The 20,980-nt window shown below is 31.2% G+C and overlaps 2 protein-coding genes across 2 annotated transcripts; both read right to left on the reverse strand.

Moving 5' to 3' along the window:
* Window positions 1-1,065: 1,065 nt before the first annotated feature.
* Window positions 1,066-6,310, reverse strand: LOC134722068 (uncharacterized). Its single transcript, XM_063585526.1, has 6 exons — window positions 6,277-6,310; window positions 5,940-6,019; window positions 5,227-5,373; window positions 3,262-3,378; window positions 2,287-2,404; window positions 1,066-1,453 (listed from the first exon to the last, which is right to left on the reverse strand). The coding sequence occupies exons 2-6, from the start codon at window positions 5,986-5,988 to the stop codon at window positions 1,237-1,239; spliced, it is 648 nt and encodes a 215-aa protein (XP_063441596.1). The 5' UTR covers window positions 5,989-6,019; window positions 6,277-6,310; the 3' UTR covers window positions 1,066-1,236.
* A 7,280-nt stretch (window positions 6,311-13,590) lies between these two features.
* LOC134723085 (uncharacterized) lies at window positions 13,591-20,822 on the reverse strand. Its single transcript, XM_063586724.1, has 4 exons — window positions 20,723-20,822; window positions 16,006-16,119; window positions 15,121-15,238; window positions 13,591-13,831 (listed from the first exon to the last, which is right to left on the reverse strand). The coding sequence occupies exons 1-4, from the start codon at window positions 20,820-20,822 to the stop codon at window positions 13,591-13,593; spliced, it is 573 nt and encodes a 190-aa protein (XP_063442794.1).
* Window positions 20,823-20,980: the final 158 nt, after the last annotated feature.

Below are 20,980 nucleotides of genomic sequence, written 5' to 3' on the forward strand. Positions count from 1 at the left end.
TACATGTACATGATATCGTAACTTACGTAACACTTTTATACGTCTTTTATCGATAAATCATGAAACCATTTAAATTGGTATTTATAATGCATTTCTCTCTATTATCTTGATTGCATCCGAATATAAATCAAACATACAAATCTTTACATAACAACACATTTCGGTTTTAGGTACGTTTGTAAACGTACAATTACCGCTCCTTATACGTTCGTTCGTCGAGATAGATTCGTTCGTCAATTTCTGGTCATCTCTATTATAACATTAAGTCCATTTCACAATTTTGTTCAAAGATACAATACCTCTGCAACTACATCGTTAAACAAAACAGTACGTGGACATACATAAATATTCCTGTGCATAAACAAACCTGTTTTAAATCAAATTTAGATATAACTGTATGGTAAGCAGTGAACAGAAGAACAATTTCTCTCTCCTTTTTGGGGACATTACTTGGAAAACCCAAAGCCTCTCATATCTTGTAATATGATTTTAATATGACTCTTGTTGAAAAACAAATTTTAAATTTGCATTTTGAGGTCATTTCTTTGAACAGGTCCAACAGTCATAAACCCTTAATGTTCAGATCCACTTCTAACTTTAATTAATTGATAAGCAAAGGAAATATCTTCTTGGTATCAACCGCCCATCATTTGGTTTCATGATGACTGTTAAATATCTTAATTTTGGATGTCAACTCGGTGAAGATTTCCTTATCGAAACTCGTTGGATTTACCTGGTGGTACTAACTAGGTAAAACGTTTACAAAATGGAAACTAAAAAATAAACCCATGTAATCTTGTATGGGTCGTTGTCTTATGAACGTAAATCCCATTATTTTCCACGAGTAGATTATAGAACAAGGTTGAGGTCGATTTACAATGAACAAATAACCTTTTACTGTGATGGGTGTTCATTTTCATAAACGTTTGTTCCTGACTAGATCAACATCATTTCAAACGTTTTAAACTGAAGTATATCAGTTAAATGGCACATTAAATAACCATTTTAGCACAGAAAGGGTGGATGACGGTTGAACGTCCAGTGGCAAAATAACAATTCAATTAATAAGATATCATTTTTTAATGTTACAGTATAGAAACATGCTTAAACAAATCACACAAGTCCGACAAGAAATCAAGTATCTAGAAACTCAAACCAGTTAATATAAGGAATAAAAGTCAGAGTCGAGTGAAAGATCATTGTATAAGGAATGCTAGCAATGGAGGATTGTAATCACTACGAATAGTAACAGTAGTCTACTTTGGTTGTGTCAGATTTACTTGGATGAGTTCCATCATCACTGCTGTTGTTCTGGTTATCCTCGTCATCCATCTTCACAGATTCTTGTTGGACGGTCATTCCACGTACACGCTGGCATGTCGATGTATACTTGTACAGATAGAAAGGATCACTTGTTGGGAGGTTAATGCTACTGTATGTTGATCCATCAGACCTACGGTAAATAATGTATCGTTTTGAATCATGTATTATAAATAAATTTTAAATATGCCTGAGCATAACATAAAATGCTCGTCTTTCGTTTTAACAAAAGTTTCCAGTAATGCAAAATCGTGATTAATACATACAGCTGACAGTCTCGTACTTTTATTATTAATCAGGTAATTGAAGAGTTGGTGATTTAATGTCACATACTTTGCTGAAATTTGTACACAACTATTTATATTTTGTGTTAATACAACAAATAAGTATAACAATTGGTGATAATAAAACTTACTGTGAAAGAAACTTTAAAATCTCTTTTTCAGGTGATCTCTAATTTTTCCAAAAGAATCATCAATCACTATTGAAACACTTATAATTGTTATTGCAACTTTAATGGTATATTGCAAATTTGACATTGAAATGGCAATACTTCAACTTGTCAACTATGCAAAGCATTTAAAGTCAATAGACCATGTTTTTGGTGTCGGAGTCATATCATTCATACTAAAATATCATGTACAAATGTTAATACACCTGCATAACAATTGTTATTCATCTACCTCTTTTATTTGCGTAATAAATAGTATTTGATTTTAAAAAAGGGAAGTGTTTTAAATATGAATTCATCTTGACTGATGGACTCTGGCAGAATAATATCCACGGAAACGAGATGTACAATGTTTATACAACTACATTACAATATCATTGACTTTATACTATTGGGTTCTCGAAAAACTCACCTTATCCAAATGTTATACTATATCGAGACACGTCCTACTTTTTATAAATTTCCGAAGTGTTTTGAACACTGAACAGAAAATAACCTTTTGAATAATGACATACCTGCAACAGTACTGTATTTGAGTGTTTCTGCCGTATTCCCCATCTGGGAGTACACCCCATTTTGAGTTGGCATTTGCGTTGTCCTCGTCGTCCCAGTAGATTGATCCATTAGAAAATCCTATCAAGAGATATTCATTTCAAACGGTTATGATTGACTGAAGGATATTACACCGAAATGTTTACAATCAATTCATTTTGTCTTCAAAGGGATACGGTTGAATAATTTATTATTTGCTTTAACGCTTGTCCAATCATAGTCTGAAAAAAGTACAATTGAACTAACCATTCCAAACTATAGAATAGTTGCAAACTTTTTTCAAACAATTCTTTAATGGATATTCATATCAGTACACTAAGGCATTACACATTTAGATTCAAAAGAGGGTTATTGTGTTTCTTAAATACATGATTTGATCTCCAATTATTAAATTTATTGAGAAAAAATGTAATGCGGTCAAGCAGATGACAAAATAATGTTATGATTCCTGAATTTTTATCACTTAGCGTATATAACTTTCATAAATGAAAAATACAGATCTTATTTTAGTACTTACTGTCTCTGTGGTTGATACCTTATTGTGACAACCTCACCAAATGCCAATTATTGTATTTAATTATAAATCTAGACGAGTATTTTAGAGAATCGTCTTTTGGTATATATATTTAAAGGTCCCATCGACCGTTTAATTAAAATCCAGAGCAGGAAATTACCTTTGTTATATTATAGTTCGTGTCTGTGTGTGTTGTATTTTGGTGTTGTGTTTCTGTTGTGTCGTTGTTCACCTCTTATATTTGACGTTTTCCCTTCCGTTTTAGTTTGTAACCCGAATTTGTTTTTTTTCTCAATCAATTTATTATTTTAAACAGCGGTATACTTCTGTTGCCTTTATCTATGTAGCTGACTGTTGGTCAATTTTTAAATTAATCCATATAAAAATTTACACTATGAATGTTTATTAATAAAAAATACTATACCTGAAGGACACGAACCACCATATCTCGCAATACAATAATTTCCACTTGGCCAGGAACCTGATCCGCTATAAGTCGTTTTTGTACAGTAACACATTCTTGTGTTTCTACCAAAAAAACCTAGAAATATAGAAAGGAAAATGAAGGCTGTTTTATCTCCCGAAATTTTGACTACATATGCAAATGTACAATCGACTTGATATTTATATTTCTTTTCAATTAGGGAATTACTAGTAATGTGGTTACTTAATGATTCTTATATACCTATATGGAGTTATTTTCTTTCAGAACGTCAGGTCATTTTTTTTCAGAATCGACCCGGACGATACCATGTTTCAATGGTATATGCTCCAAGGCATAAAATAATGACCTGTGTAAGGTCATTATCTTCCTTGATAAACATGCAATCTATGATTTACTTCAAAATTTTATTCGTCTAATTTTTTTTTGTTGCCGATTTTGAAATTTATTTTCTAAAGTTCAACCGATGATAGATGTACAAGAAACCGTCATTGTAGACCCGCAATTTAATTTTAGAAACAAATAACGTGAAGTTTTGTTGATAATAAAGAAACATTATCATATAGGTCAGATGAATTTTAATGTAGACTTTCATAAAATAAATCCAGATTTGAAATATTCGTGTGTAAGATTTTGAAAATCTTATTGAGTCAAACTGAAAAGGTTGATTGCTTACCGTCCAGTGGCGAATATTTCATGCATGTTCAGAACGATACACACTGAATAGGAAATCATACTGTGACCTTCATGTATTTATATTCGTCTTCGTGTCAGTTCGTAACTTTTTCAAATTTATGTATACCTTTTACTCTATCAAATGATCAGCTAATAAAATAATTTTATATTCTATTGAATAACATTAACGTAACCCACGAAAGGATCGGGTGCGGAGGGTATATAACTTTATCCTGATTATCTTTTAATAAAATGTATTGCTATTCGAAAGACAATCTTTCTGAATTTTTCATTCGATTCAAGTAAAATGGTCAAATAAATAAAAACTTTTCCGCGATAGAAATAACATAACAAAACGAAAAAAAAAACATATCCCTCCCCCTTTTCATTAAGCTAAATGATATAATAAATAACTTACAATGTGTCTTGTATTTGTCATACACCGTTATCGGATGGTAACAATACATTTGTGTCTTAGTTGTGTTGTCGGTAAAAAAGTATACTAAATTTTACAAATCTTTATAAAATTAATATTTTTTTTTGACGGTATATAAGTCAGATAATGCATATTTTAAGTTTTTTTTTGTCGTAGAACACACCTCGGAGTGTTCTCCGACAAGAAAAATCTTAAAATATGCATTATCTATAACAGATATACCTCTTGTCTGTTCTAATTATTTAATGTTTTTTGTATTGGCGTTTGTATTTTGTATGGTTTTCATCCATTGAATAATTTCAAGAGGGGAAAATACCTTTGTGCGTGAATCACGTGGACAGGAATTGTTCGCAAAATTATAGAACTCGTAGGAAAAGGAATCCGAATCAAGTTTTGGTCGAAAATATATATGCTATACTTATACACGCACGTTAGAGTGACCTACATTTGCAAGACCGCAATTATGCTGGTAACTAATTTATAACTGCTCATAATAGTTTCATGTATAGATAGATATACTCATGACTAACATGACGAAACACTTTGTTTCCAAAAAGATATGCGTGAGTATAAAGTAGTATGCAATAGTTGCATGAAATACTGATGCACATATTACATTATTACATATAGAAATTTTTGACCATAGGCTATCTTGATATCTTCGGTTTATTGTATTGTTTGTTTGCTTCAGGAAAGCGCTATAGACGCATGACATTATCAAGCGTTTTTTTTTTTTAATTTTTCTATCACTTTCACATATGTTCCGAACGTTTTTGTATTCATTGCAGCTACTTTATGTTTATTAGATCATATAATAACCAATGAAGTAGACTTACCATAGAAATGATGGTCCGGATCTGATGGGGTAACAGAGTTGATATTATGTGTATCTTCATTGTCCTGGTACCTGCATCCATCTGACCATCCATGTGGGCATCCTGATTTTGATTTCGGAAGCGAGTATCTTCCACTTGGCCAACCAACTAAAACAAAGATAGACTGATATCCATTGTTCGTAAATATTTCTTCTTATATGTAACATTGGTTCTCACAGAATTATTGTCTGATGTGAATTTGATAATATCTAATTATCTAAAAAACTTTATTTCTAAAAATATGAAAAATGGCATTTTCTAATTGGTAGATTCTGAATTTCAACTAAACAATGTGAAAAAGATAGCTGAGACAATCTCGTTTTACATAGATTCTCAATATGTGTCTCGTAAAATTTCACCAAAGATATCATGCATCATTCTTATTTGTGTAATATCCATTTGATTTAAGTTTTAAATTAGATGAGATGTGAGTAAATGTACACGAAACAATTTCATAGAATATACGTTGTCAGAAAAAAACCAAAAATTGAAATGCAACTTAGATGACCATTTCTTTCTGTGGACATTTGAAAGATACCAAGCTGATGTTTTTTTTTGTATCATCAAAATTGCACCAATCAAACGGTTATTTAAAGTTAAGATGGGCTATGCATATGTTAGATCAAATGGCATATAAAAAAGACCTTAACATTGAAAATTTTTACAAAACTTACTTGCATTAGCAGATGCAATCATCAAGAATAGAATAAACATGTTCAACATATTGAAATGTTCTTGACTTGAATCAAAGAATCTGTAAATATTAAATGTAGAACACATAAGATGTGTTATTTACATTGTAATTATTCTTATTTAACAGTGTCGTCTTTGTTGAATACAGTTCAGAAAACGTTATTGTAATAATCATTTTGTGAGTCATAATGTTGATGCTTTTAACTATTAATGAATTTTAATTGTTAAAGATTAGTAAAAAATATGAAAAAGAAATATTCACAACTCTTCATAATTAATACAAACGCAACAGTCTCATTGAAATATTAAGATACATACCTCAAGTGACCTGATCTTCAACAATTGACAGATTGATTTTACTTGAGAAAAAGTGCAACTAAATAGTACGTTTTGACCAATAAAAAATCAAAGGAAATTAAACCTGCTGCGTCAATCTATGATGAAATAATAAAACATTTGTTGATTGTTTATGACCTTGCGTGTATTACGCAGAGAAACAAAAATAAAATAATACCATACTATATCGAAGAAAGCACTTGTAAACACCCTTGGTTTTTTTCGATGTTCTTGCGTCTGAGACTTTGTGTTTTGTTTACTATTGTCTTTTTGTCTTCCGTTTAATGCCATTGCGTCGTCCGGTTATCTTAGACTGATATTTTGGTATCTGTCACCTCTTTTTGGAAACATAATCGTAGAGTATATTCGTTTTAGTAATATTTACATTATTCTAATGTATGCTGGTAATTCCATCTCTAGTGAAAAACAATATACATATTTTGATGAGTAAAATCACTTGAATCACCTGCATTTTACAGCATTTGAAAATGATAAGAAATTAATTTATCAACAGCAATTAAGGGAGCTGGCTTGTCATGTTTAGGATTGTTTGTCAGATTTTCGGAATCCTCTGTTTTATCCATTTAAATGCCTTGAAAAAATTTGCCCGGTGACCCCCACTTTTCTTTTCGCAATTCTTTTTCATGTATAATGATAAGCCATATGTAAAAGTCTTATAAAATTTTAATTACTTTTTAACAGTTTTTGATAACTTTAACTTGTCAATGATAAAGCTACGAAAAGTCAATATTTTCCTGCCATAATTTCAATGGCTCATATCTCAGAAACAAGCACGGTGACCTATATATTTGTTTTGCTTTTTGGATTCCTTTATTAATTCCTTATCAATTTAAACTAGTGTTTTGAAAAGTTAATTACTTTGAAACTGAGAAGCGAGCTCCCTTAACAAAACAAATAATAGAAAAAAAAATTGATATTAAATTCTTATATAAATACAACAACTGATTATCGGCATATTTGCTATGATATAAGAAACATGCAGATATGAATCTTACAATTAATTTAAACAACGAAAAACATAGAATTATCACATGGTCAAACATTGACAGGTTTGCGGATATTTTGTCAAGTCTGATACATGAAGTTAAAGTTTTTGAATAAAGTTTATGACCCCTCATTAGACCCAAAATATAGCAGTTTTACAAAATTGTTAAAATTTAAACTTACAATAAAAGTTACACATTTCTGGTACTAGCATCATTAGATCATGTTAAAGGCAAAGGTTGTGGATTTTTCTATACAATTTCTATATGTTTAGCATTGAAACAACAACGGGGGAACATACCCACAAGAGAATGTAAACAAACTAAACATAGCCTCACCTCTGGTGCAAACATATTTCAACAAATGATTGAATTATTTTATATTCATCGATATTTGAGGCGAATTTTCTTTTTTCAATGACGGAAATCATAGACATAGAAAATATTAAATACAAAATTCCCATATTCATTATACATTTTTCGAAAAATATTAAAATCAAACATGACTTCAATCTCATTTTTTAATACGAACAATATCATTTGATCACAAGGTCATAACGTATTGCTTATACAGATTTCTATCATCCTGTAATAAACACTACACAGAAAAAATGTCGTTCTAATATGCGCTATTTTATCATATAGCCTTGAACATTTTGATACGAACGAACATCATGAAAGCTGAACGCGTATTTTATGTAGAAATTGCTTTTTGGCCATGTTTTTTTCTACATTGGCTAGAGGTATAGGGGAAGGGTTGAGATCTCACAAACGTGTTTAACCCCGCCGCATGTTTGCGCCTGTCTAAAGTCAGGAGCCCTTGTTAGTCTTGTATCATTTTAATTTTAGTTTCTTGTGTACAATTTTGAAATTTGTATGGCGTTCATTACCACTTAACTAGTATATATTTGTTGAGAGGCCAGCTGAAGGACGCCTCAGGGTGCGGGAATTTCTCGCTCCATTGAAGACTCGTTGATGACCTTCTGCTGTTGTTTTTTTCTATGGTCGGGTTGTTGTCTCTTTGACATATTCCCTATTTTCATTCTCAATTTTTTTATATAGATAAGATCGTTATTTTTCCCGTTTGAACGGTTTTACACTAGTTATTTTAAGGGCCTTTTATAGATTGCTACTTGGTGTGAGTCTATGCTCCATGTTGAAGAGTGTACCTAGACCTACAATGGTTTACTTATAAAATTGTGACTTGAATGGAGAGTCGTCTCCTTGGCAGTCATACCACTTCTGCCTATATATCTATTTTATCCATAAAATTGTTTTAGTATATACTATCGAGTATGACCCAATTATATAATGATTAGGGAGACAACACACCATCAACAGACGCCGCTTACATAATGTAGTGTTACAAAGTATTGAACGGAACGGATATGATCTTTGCGCAGGAGATTGCCTTCTTGACAGCTGAAGTGTTCAAGTTTTTTATTTTGCCATTTGAAAAAGGGTTTACCGTTTTTTTTTTGCGGTTTTACTTTTCACCTTTCATTGTAAATTTAATGAACATAATGTTCACAGAGGTGATTCAGAAGACAGTGACAAAGAAGTCTAGGTTGTTCACAGTGGCAATACATATGACAGTTAGTGACAAAGAAGTCCAGGTTTTTAACAGTAGCAGTTCATAAGACAGTTAGTGATAAAAAAGTCTAGGTTGTGAACAGTAGGAAATCTTAGACAGTTAGTGATTAAGACGTCTAGGTTGTTTAAAGTGGAAATGCATAAGACAGCTAGTGATTTAAAAGAAGTTTATGTTGTTCACAGTGGCAATTCATCAAAAGGTCAGCGATTAAGAAGCCTATGTTATGTACAGTGGCAATACATAAGACAGTTAGTGAATAAAAAGTCTAGGGTTTTCACAATGGCAATTCACAAGACAGTAAATGATAAGAAATCTCATTAAACACCAAATATCACTGTTTTTATGCGTGAAGTTTAGGATACAATATGCTAGGAGATAATTTCACGAAGGGCCTTTGTATACCGAAACAAATATGTTATTAAAGATATTTGTACAAAAAAAGAAGGGTTAGATAAATTGTGTTGAAGAGTAAGTTATGCGTATACAAACTTGGAATATGTTGAAAGTTTCTAACTCTTAATATCCGAACAACACTTATAAGTTCTGTATTAAGACAAAACACGTGTCTGGATTTGAAAAAAAAAATCAATCATGGTATCTATGATGAGTTTATAATTGTGAAAAAAATTGTGACATTTGTTTTTATAATCATTATGGTTCACCACTATATTTAGGTGGCCTAACTGTGAAACACGTCGCACATTTGTTTAACATTTCCGCTATATTTACATCCTGAAATGTTTTAATGTTTTTTTTTAAATGCATCCAATAAGAGTTGTGTTTTTAAAAAATGACTGTTTGTATGTGCATTTGCTATCTCTTGTCATATACAATAAAGATAAATTAGAGGATGTAAATGTGGAATGTGTCAAAGAAACAACAACCCGACCTTATAATTAAAAAAAAACAATTAAGACCACCATTGGGTCTTCAACACAGGAAAAACAATCCGTACACGGAGGCCTACTTTAGCTAGCCCCTTAACATACATATGAACTAGTTCAGTGATAAAGTAAGCCATACTAAACTCAAAAACATATAAATGAACCAAACAATATAACAAAGGTCACATGCTACTGACTAGGGACAGGCGCAAATACGAGCAGTCCGTGTAAAAGTTTGACAGCCACTTTTTTTATAAATAAGATTAAAAGTTTTTTTTTATAATAGCAATACTCAAACGGTTTCCAATAAACAGTGCATTTCTGGTTTAATCCAATATTTGAAACTACATGATGGTTATCATTTTAATTAAACCAATTCAACAATATGGGTTAATAGATATAGGAAGATGTGGTGTGAGTGCCAATGAGACAACTCTCCATCCAAATAACAATTTAAAAATTAAACCATTATAGGTTAAAGTACGGCCTTCAACACGGAGCCTTGGCTCACACCGAACAACAAGCTATAAAGGGCCCCAAAATTACTAGTGTAAAACCATTCAAACGGGAAAACCAACGGTCTAATCTATATAAACAAAACGAGAAACGAGAAACATGAAACATTACTGGTCCTCTACATACAAAAACTGCACGATAAGACTTTTCAAAAGCAAAACCTGATCAAAAGCTGCTTTGTGTTCTAAACAGAAACAGTAATTTATTTGTTAGATGGTTCACTTATCTATTGAAGGAACAGATTTCTGTTTCCGTTAAACCTAAAAGTGATTTCAGAATCACATAAACACGTTTAAGAGCGAATCGTGTATAACCGTCATTAGGAAAAGAGCTTTATAATCATCTTCCAATTTATGTGAACTATATTCAGAAAAAAACAAGATGTTCCTACTGTCAATATTTTTTTCCATGAACTGATGTTCCTTTAAACTAGATGTTCCTCCTGACAATTTTTTCGTGAACTAATGTTCCTCAAAAGTTGATTTGTCTCCTTAGAACCTTCTTTTCATAAACTGATGTTCCTCAAAACGAAATGTTCCTCCTTCTAAAAAAACGAGACAGCCAATGGACGATTCATTGACTGCATATTTTGTAGAAATAAATTTAATTGTAGCAAGGAATGTGTCAAGCCCATTGGTATTTTGAAGGAACAAAGCTTTTCGAATATCACCATACCTTTTCATATTATGTGCAGAGATTTTGGCAATAAAGGTTAGAGGTAATAAGAAAATACAGGGTATAGAAATTTGTCAAGTTGAACATAAACTATCTCAGTTTGCAGATGACACTTCACTGATTTTAGATGGAAGTGAAGAATCTATGGAAGAAGCTTAATTAGAGCTAGATTGGTATGCGAAACTTTCTGGACTAAGGATAAATTTTACAAAAACTGAAGTAGATAGGAAGTAAAAAATACAGTAGAGAAATGTTATGCCAGAACAGAGACTTATCATGGGGGTCAACTTCTTTTAAGCTGTTCGGGATAAACTTTGATATTGATCTTGATAAAATTTTAAACTTAAATTATACTGATAGATATCTTCAGATAAAAAATTTGATAAATACATGGTTTTAAAGAAACTTAACAGTTATTGGTAAAATACCTGTGGTTAAAACTCTTATTCTTCCAATACTTAATCATCTCTTTTTAACATTACCAAACCCAAATGCTGAGATGATTAAGAAAATTAATGATGAGATTTATTATTTTTTATGGAACTCACCAGTTCATAGAGTTAAAAAAGAAGTGTTACACATGGATTATAAGAATGGTGGTTTAAAGATGATAAATATTCATCTATTTATGATAGCTTTAAAATGTACATGGATAAGAAAATTGTTCAGTTCTAACTGTAAATGGTTAAATATTTTATTTACAAATATAGATAAAGAAAAATTGTTTAAACTAGGAAATAGTTACACAACAAATACTATTTCAAATGTCAAAAACAAATTTTGGATGGATGTATTTAAAGCATGGCAATATTTTGTAGATAAAGATATAAATTCTACATGGAAATATTTTCTTGCTAGTCCATTTTGGATGAATAAGAATATAAATATCAACAATAAACATGTATTTTATAGAAGTTGGTATGATAAAGGTATTGTTTTTGTAATTGATGTGATTAGTAATAGTGGAAAGTTTCTCTCCTATGGGGAAATAAAAGACAAATTTGATATTTCTGGGAATATAATGATGTATAATAGTATCATTTCAGCATTAAATAAGACAAAGAAGCTGTATTCAAGGGGAGATAAAAAGCTCACATAACCTATTATTCCCTCTTTTGTTCAAAAGATTTTAAAAAGGAAAAAGGGAACTAAAGATATATATTGGATGTTAATACCTAAAATGATTCCTAATGGGGAGAAAAAGTGGAATCAAATTTTGAAACTTAATGAATTGGAATGGAGAGAAATTTTCAAACTTCCTTTTGCAGTTACTAATAACACAAAATTACAAAATTACAATGGTTACAGTTAGAGTAAATCATAGAATATTAGCTACAAACAAATTTTTGTGTAAAATTAATGTCATAAATAGCCAGCTATGTAATTTTTGTAAGGAAGAAATAGAAACTATAGAACATGTACTATGGAATTGTGAAAATGTTCAGAATTTATTAGATGAAATAGATAAAATTATATGGTTTTTATCTAATGGTATAAGTCTTTCATTCACCAAAAAGATTTTTTTGTTTGGTGATGTCTCACGTGTATACAAGGGTGAAATTTCAAACCTGATTTTTCTGTGTCTTAAACAATATATTTATAATACAAGATATTTCCAGAAAGTTTTATCAATTCATGATGTGAAGAAAGTACTAAAAGATCTATATAATTTAGAGAAGTGTATAGCAGTAAGAAACAATAAACTTAAGAGTTTTAATAAATTGTGGATTCTATTTACTCATTTGTTTCGATTGTAATTAAAGTCCTATTATAATTCATATGTGAAAAACATGATAGAATGTTTATTTTTGAAGTTTCAAAAAAGTTACATCAAAAATATTCATCAGAACATTATATTTATTTTTCTTTTCTTTTTTTTTCTGTATTAATTTTTTCTTTTTTTTCTGTATTAATTTTTTCTTTTTTTATCTTTATTTTAAATTTTAATTAATTTAACTTATTTTTCCTCAAATTTTCCATTCTTAAAAAAACTAAAAAAACTTGAATATCTGCATGTTTGTTAAAATGATTATTCTAATATGATGAATACATGTATTTGTGGTCCTTATTTTTGAACTTTTATTAAGTTATTTTTTTTTTATTGCAAACGAAAAATGTTGTATTATATTGTAACTACAGCTGATATATCTTTTTGTAAAATGAACTAACAAATACTAACACATATATATTTACATGATCTATTGCTAACATTAACGAGGCCGGGATAAGGTACCGATATTCGATGTTTTCATTACTTACCAATGTACAGATTTCAAAAAAAAATTAAAATTAAAAAAAAAAAAAAAAAAAAAAAAAAGCTATTCGAATTAGAATTGCAAGGCTCCCACCGAAAGGGGCAGAGGGTTCGTGTGTTGGAACTCCTTTTTTTAACGATGAATGCTTTTGAATGGGGACATACTATTGGAATCCCCTTTTAAAAATGGCTGGATCCGCCACTGGTTCATTATTATTTTGATCAAATATTTTTTTTTTACAGATCAAATCAGAAAATAAAAAAAGAAACAAGTAATTTAAGAAGTAAAGATTAAAAATGACTGAAACAGAACTTGTTCTTCCGGTACTGGATTATCACAGAATTCATCAAAGAAACCAAAGTTATAGTTTATGATGACAACAATTGAAGAGAAGAATAATAACAGTATTGTATTCTGGTTGTCTCAATTTTCTTTGGATGACTGCCACCATCGGCACTGTAGTTATGAGTATCCTTGTCATCTGTTTTCACGAATTCCTCACGTGCGCTTATTCCACGCACGCGCTGACATAATGTTGATGTGTAATGGTACAGATAGAAGGGCTTACTTGTTGGTAATACTATGCTTCTGTAGGAAGGTCCATCAGATCTAGTAAACAGAGATGCAATGATGTGATATTATTATAAATGTAGACTTTTTTTGTGTTGAAATGCATTAAGTCATTAAGTTGAAACAATGTCTGAACTTTTTTTTATAATTTCTTTTTTGATCAACTGGAAGTAAACTTATGTTTCGTGGAGTCAGACATACGTTTTTAATTTGTATTTTTTCCGATCTTGTGAGTTAAGCCTTTTTCATTTTTTCAACTGATTTTATAGTTCGTTCTTATGTTGTACTGTGAAACCACTGTCCCAGGCTAGGGAAAGGGTTGGAATCCGGCCAACATGTTTAACTCCGCCACATTCTGTATGTATGTACCTGCCTTAAGTCGGAAGCCTGTAATTCAGTGGTTGTCGTTTGTTTGTTTGTTACATATTTGGTTTTTCGTACATAGATTAGGCCGTTAGTTTTCTCCTTTAATTTTTTGTAATAGTCATTTCAATGCCTTTTTTATAGCTGATTCAAGCGATATGGGCTTTGCTCATTGTTGGAGGCCGTACGGTGACCCATATTCGTTAATTCTGTGTCATTTTGGTCTCTTTTCTAATTGGCAGTAACACAACATCTTCTCTTTATCTTATTATAAAAAAAAGTCAAGGATAAAATTGAGAATGGAAATGGGGAATGTGTCAAAGAGACAACAACCCGACCAAATAAAAAACAACAGCAGAAGGTCACCAACAGGTCTTCAATGAAGCGAGAATTTCCCGCACCCGGAGGCGACCTTCAGCTGGCCCCTAAACAAATATATACTAGTTCAGTGATAATGAACGCCATACTAATTTCCAAATTGTACACAAGAAACTAATATAGAAATAATACAAGACTAACTAAGGCCAGAGGCTCCTGACTTGGGACAGGCGCAAAAATGCGGCGGGGTTAAACATGTTTGTGAGATCTCAACCCTCCCCATATACCTCTAACCAATGTAGAAAAATAAACGCATAGCAATACGCACATTAAAATTCAGTTCAATAGAAGTCCGAGTCTGATGTCAGAAGACGTAACCAAAGAAAATAAACAAAATGACAATAATACATAAATAACAACAGACTACTAGCAGTTAACTGACATGCCAGCTCCAGACTTCAATTAAACTGACTGAAAGATTATGATTTCATCTTGAGATGTGCACTGTCTGATAATTATCTACAAGAAAAGCGTACTTTTCTCCTTTTTTATGTGATTAACACCAATTATAAAGTACTAACATGAGGTCGGAAAATTACATAAAGATAAATTCTTATAAAGAAAGAATGTTTTGAATAATGATATACCTGCAACAGTAGTATATCCTTGTGTATCTATTATAGGTTCCATCTGGAAGAATTCCTTTCTTTGAGTTTGCATTATTGTGGTCTTCGTCATCCCAATATATAATGCCAGTTCTGAATCCTTAAAAAGAGATTTTTTTTATCTGTTATTATTACATTTACAATATTAAAGAATTTTCGACAGTCACGTGTTAACACTTATTATCTGTTTTATTACGCTTTGACACGAACTTTCTGATTCTACAAGTATTTTTGGGTTAAACATATTTTATTTCGGTACACCGCTTCATTAAATCAAAAATGAAATGCGAAATGTTTAAAACCATTGCAAGCCCTGTGACAACTGCTGGGATATTACTTTTAAGGAAATTGTATCAATCAATTTCTGTTTTTTTTAAGCATTTTCATTTATGCCATGTCACATACGATTCATTGATATGGTCATATTTATCAAGAATTTTAATAGTCTACCCATACAAACAATTACATTTAGGTAATGAAATAAAATTTCAGCTCAACAGCCAGTTCATCAGTTTTGACATGATTTATATTTTTATGATTTTAAGGTGAAACTCTATAGAAATATTGAATCTTAAATCTTCATAATAATCCTATCTAAAATTGTCCGTTGATAAATTTTGAAATTATAAAGTAACTTAGGTTTCATTTCCCTCAGGAAAAGCAGGTCTTAGATGGATTTGGCTATTTATTAGGGTCTTTTCGGTCATATAGCTCTGCCATTGTTGTGGTTCTTATCAATCATTGGATTCAAATATTTTTTTTTAGCCTTGCCGATGAAAGTTAACCAGAAAAGCGCTTCAGACGCATGCAACTATAAAACTTTTGGTTTTATTAATTTTCCGAAAGCCAATAAAACTACAGACTTACCTGAAGGACAGGAACCTCCTTTCCTGGCAGTACAATAATTTCCACGTGGCCAGGATCCTGATCCACCATATGTTGTTTTGGTACAGTACAGCTTTGTGTTTCTGCCGAAAATACCTGGTGGTATATAACAGTAAGTCGAATATGCATATATATCACATTATTTTAAAATCATCTTGACAGTTTCGAGTATATATAGAAAAAACTTTCTTTCGAGTCATATCTCGGTCTAACTTTGTTATTGAAATATCGTCGTGTTAATTTGCCATGATTGTTTTTTATCAAACCATGTACAAAGTGATCGGTTCAAGAATGATTCCAATTTATGTATATGCTCTCATCATAGCTACCAGGATTAAATTTTGTTTTTACGCGCGTTTCGTCTACAAAAGACAACTCTCCACAAGAGACCAATATGACACAGATATTAACAACTATAGGTTACCGTACGACCTTCAACAACGAGCAAAGCCCATACCGAATACTGAGCTTTAAAAGGCCCCGAACTGACAATGTATTTAACAATTCAAACCATAAAACTAGCGGCCTAAATTATGTACAAAAAAATGAACGAAAAACAAATATGTAACACTTAGACAAACAACAACCACTGAATTACAGGCTCCTTACTTGAATGTTCATAACATACTAAATGTATGTTCTCATTGCGAAGCAAGACATCTCGGCACATTACAAACTCGGGACATGTTAACTCGGCATACTGTAAACTCGGCACATTACAAACTCGGCATATTACAAACTCGGTACATTCATAATAAAAATGTATCAGATTTATTATTGTGCCAATAAAGACTAATCACTGCAGCCAATACAAAGAATGACATTTTTATTTGTCGTTAACTTTTCATTTAGTGTCTGTATGGTATTTATAGAGAGATTTTGTGTACATAATCTGTTTATATATATGTAATTACTCAATGGAAAATACTTCATTGATAATAAACGTTCTTGTCAGTTGATTGTGCTGCTTTTTATCAATCATTTAAAAAAGGACTACACATAGTTTTACTACATGTTACTCCAATTAAAATACACTGATGACACAATAAAAATAAGAGATGCATGGTATCAACCAGTAAGGAAGAAACCTAACAAAAAAGACTGATTGATAAATATAAGATATGGTTTGATTGTCAATGAGACAACTCTCCATTGCAAAGATAGGTTCTTATTGAAAACTATCATATTTGATGAAACTACTAATCTATTGCGATGGTGATACTAGAAATAAATCACTGAACTTGATATATTTAAACGAAATCATTCGAATATGGAAAACTCCTCAAATCTCAAACACTTTTAAATCTTTCTATTTGCAACTATATCACCCGAAAGACATGTAGAAACGGCCAACCGTTTTCCTTCCTTAACATAATGATGTGTCGTCATTTTTTATAACTATCTATCAGTTATAGAAGAGGGACGAAATATTCCAGAGGGACAGTCTAGATAAGCAAAAAACGAGGGCAACACTTTTGCCTAGGTAACTGCATCACCTTAAATACACATAGCATATATCAATGACCAGGAAAAAATGAATGTAGGACAGAAAGTCAAAGAACAAAAAAAGTCACAGGAAAAAAATTACAATTAATTTGGAGACATTTGTTTGAATATATAACAGAAAGATCTTGCAATGTTTTCTTTTTAATACAAAACACATTTTTTTTTATATCAAGTGACACTGTTTTCTTATTTATGTCACAAAACTATATATAACTTGTGACTTTTTGTCCTATAGTTTGTTCCATTTCTCAACTATTTAAAAAAATAATGTTATCTTTTTCTCATCGTAATTATTATATAAAATTTCTTTTTATGAACCATTGCCATAAATATATTCATTGGTGTGCCGAGTTTGTATAGGTAATGTGCCGAGTTTGTATAGGCCGAGTTTGTACTATGCCGAGTTAATACATGTCCCGAGTTTGTAGTGTGCCGAGATGTCCTGTATTCTTCTCATTGAAATTGATAGAAAACAAAAAAATGGGAACATTGGAAATAAAGGAAGAGGGGTAAAAAAAAAGCATTTTCCTGTCCCCAATAAGAGGAGGGATATGACCTTCATCGGGACTCCGGGATCGGGTGTTTTTAAACTACGAATTTCTGGATTGCCCCTTTCGGGATCCAATAATTCCTTTTTTTTTAATTTCGGGACCTCGGGATTTCGTTTTTTTTAAGCCTGGGATTTCGGGATTTCATGTTTTAAAGCCCGGGATTTCGGGATCAGGATCCCTCCTATCCCGGCCCCTCCAATAACCTTTTTTCCAGTCCTTTAAAATTTTACAAAATTCTTCCAACAACAAATTACATACTTTAAACTACGCTCTGCATGCCCGCGATTTCGCGGGTGTGTTCTAGTTTTCTTGATTATGCATCATTGTGTTTTGTTTTAAAAGTTTTGTTCATAATACCTGTGTTGTAGTTGTTATGCTATCTAAAAAACTTAACTTATTTACGTAATATCTTTTCTTTTCTTTTCTTTTGGGAAATTGGTATAATAGTTGTCCTTAGTGATTATATATTTTTTACTTATTTATGCTTCAAGCATTTATCATCAAAATAATGTTATTTGGGTATACTTTGTATTAAAATCAGGCATTTGGAGAAAGGACTTTTATTTGGTTTTATTATATATTCATTTTTAAATTATGCTTTATATTTTTATTCAATGGTTTTTGCTATTTACCTGATCACAAACTTATCAACTATTTTTTTATTCAAACGTGACTGCTGGGTCTTTAGACTGGCGCAAATTCAAAATAATTATCTCAGGGTAATCAAGTTCAAGTCATTTGATAGATGCTCTACTTGTTATGTAAAAGGTTTGAAGAAGCAAAAAAAAAGGAACAAGAGTCATTTGCTTGCACACATTCGCATATTTGAAAAAAATAGTTAAGTGATTTTTATTCTAAAGTAAGGGTTTTTCCTCTCAATGTTGAACACGAAACAAGCTGTTTATTATTTCCGTTATTGTACATCTTTATCGTCAATAAGTTTGTTGTCATTTAATTTTATAACATGTATATTATACAAAAAATTATGCTTCTAATTGGATGTGACTGCAACCGCAAAACAAGAATAACTTAAAGACACCTAGAGGACAACAGATAATCTAAACAATTATTTTATGAATACAAACTGTATATGCCAATTTCTATTGTCTATTTTGTTTTTGCATAAGCTTTATATGTATTATGTCTTCCGAGTATTTCAATTTTTTTCTTTACAGGATATTTAAAGTAGGCGAATGCAATATATCCTTTTTAGGTAACTTTAGATGTTGAAGTTAAGGGAAAGTAGTGATATTTTAAGGTTGATAAGTTCAAAATATAGTATGTCTGAAGAGATGTCATACTTAATTATAGATTTCTTTAACAGGAATCGTCCATAGTTTTAATAAGAGATTGTACACATCTTTTTGAGATAAAGCAGGAGCGATTTCTTTAAATTAAATTAAATATTACCTTGGAACAATATAACAGGATTTAAGAAACGTTTAAATAAAAACCTCATTACCTCACTTAGAACATCCAAGGGCTAAGATAAACTGCTCCATAATATAAAATTTAGTACATCACAATTGTGATAAAGGATTCAATTGCTCTGCAGTTAGATTTTCAACAAAAACAGACGTGGATATCAACAAACATTCCGACCCGTGGTATGCCAGAAAATGACAAACCTGTTTATGATTATCTTCAGATATTACTATTCGGTCATCATTGTTTCCCTATCCTTTTCATTTGGCATTACTTGAAAACCCGAAAGCCTTAGATATCTTGAAACATGAACAAAACCAAAATGCAGTATTCAATATGTAGGGTAAACTGAACGTAATGTGTCAAACAAACGAACACAACAACATCTATACCGCTTCCGCAGATCTTAAAATTTCCAAATTTTAGTTAAACGATCTTATACCCATGGGCACTAATTGTGCCCCTTTAATAGCAGACTTGTTTTTGTACTGTTACAAATCACAGTTTATGACTAAACTCAGTAAAGACCCGTCGAAATTGCATGTAATTGATAAATTCAACAACATTTTTAAATTATGCTTTATATTTTTATTCAATGGTTTTTGCTATTAAACTGATCACAAACTTATCAACTATTTTTTTATTCAAACGTGACTGTTGGGTCTTTTGTAGACTGGCGCAAATTCAAAATAATTATCTCAGGGTAATCAAGTTCAAGTCATTTGATAGATACTCTGCTTGTTATGTAAAAGGTTTGAAGAAGCAAAAAACAAAAAAAGTTAAAAAGTTTTTCAAAGAGTATCTGAAATATATAGTTAATAAATATAGTTAACCAAATATGCAGCCATAAAAAAAATCGTTTCAGTTTTCAAGGATTCGACGTGTCACTGAGTTTTCTTAAAATGAATTCAAACTTTCTCAATACAAGATACCTTTTTATATAATATAGTTATTGGAGTTTGATAACTTACTCAATTAGTGCAAGCGTGTTGTAGAACAAAATCCTAAAATTGAGACATGACCGTTATGGTATCTATAATGAGTTTATTTTCATACCAAATGAAACGTTGAAAACATTATAGCAAATTAAAATATAGTTACCAAATATTACCAAAATACATTTCCATGATATTTCCTTACAACTACCTACATTTTGACAAAAACATAAGACCCTGCTCCTTGCAAACACGTGCTGCCTGGCATGTTTTCCCACTTACATGAACAAATTAGATCTTGTAGAAAGTCCAATGGCATTTGTCCCTCAAAGAAAACTGGCTCTAACTTGTCATTTTGCGCAGTTTTCCAACAAAGGCACATGGGGAGCCATTATTTCGGTTGGCTAGATTTGCCGACAACCAAACTTTGCTTTGCCACATTGTACGTAGTACGTGTTGCTTAAATACGAATTCACATGCCGAAAGCTTTTCGTTTGAATTGTTTTACATTGTCTTATCGGGGCCTTGTATAGCTGACTG

Source organism: Mytilus trossulus, chromosome 6 (assembly GCF_036588685.1).
Source record: "Mytilus trossulus isolate FHL-02 chromosome 6, PNRI_Mtr1.1.1.hap1, whole genome shotgun sequence".
In the NCBI taxonomy this organism is placed as follows: Eukaryota; Metazoa; Mollusca; class Bivalvia; order Mytilida; family Mytilidae; genus Mytilus; species Mytilus trossulus.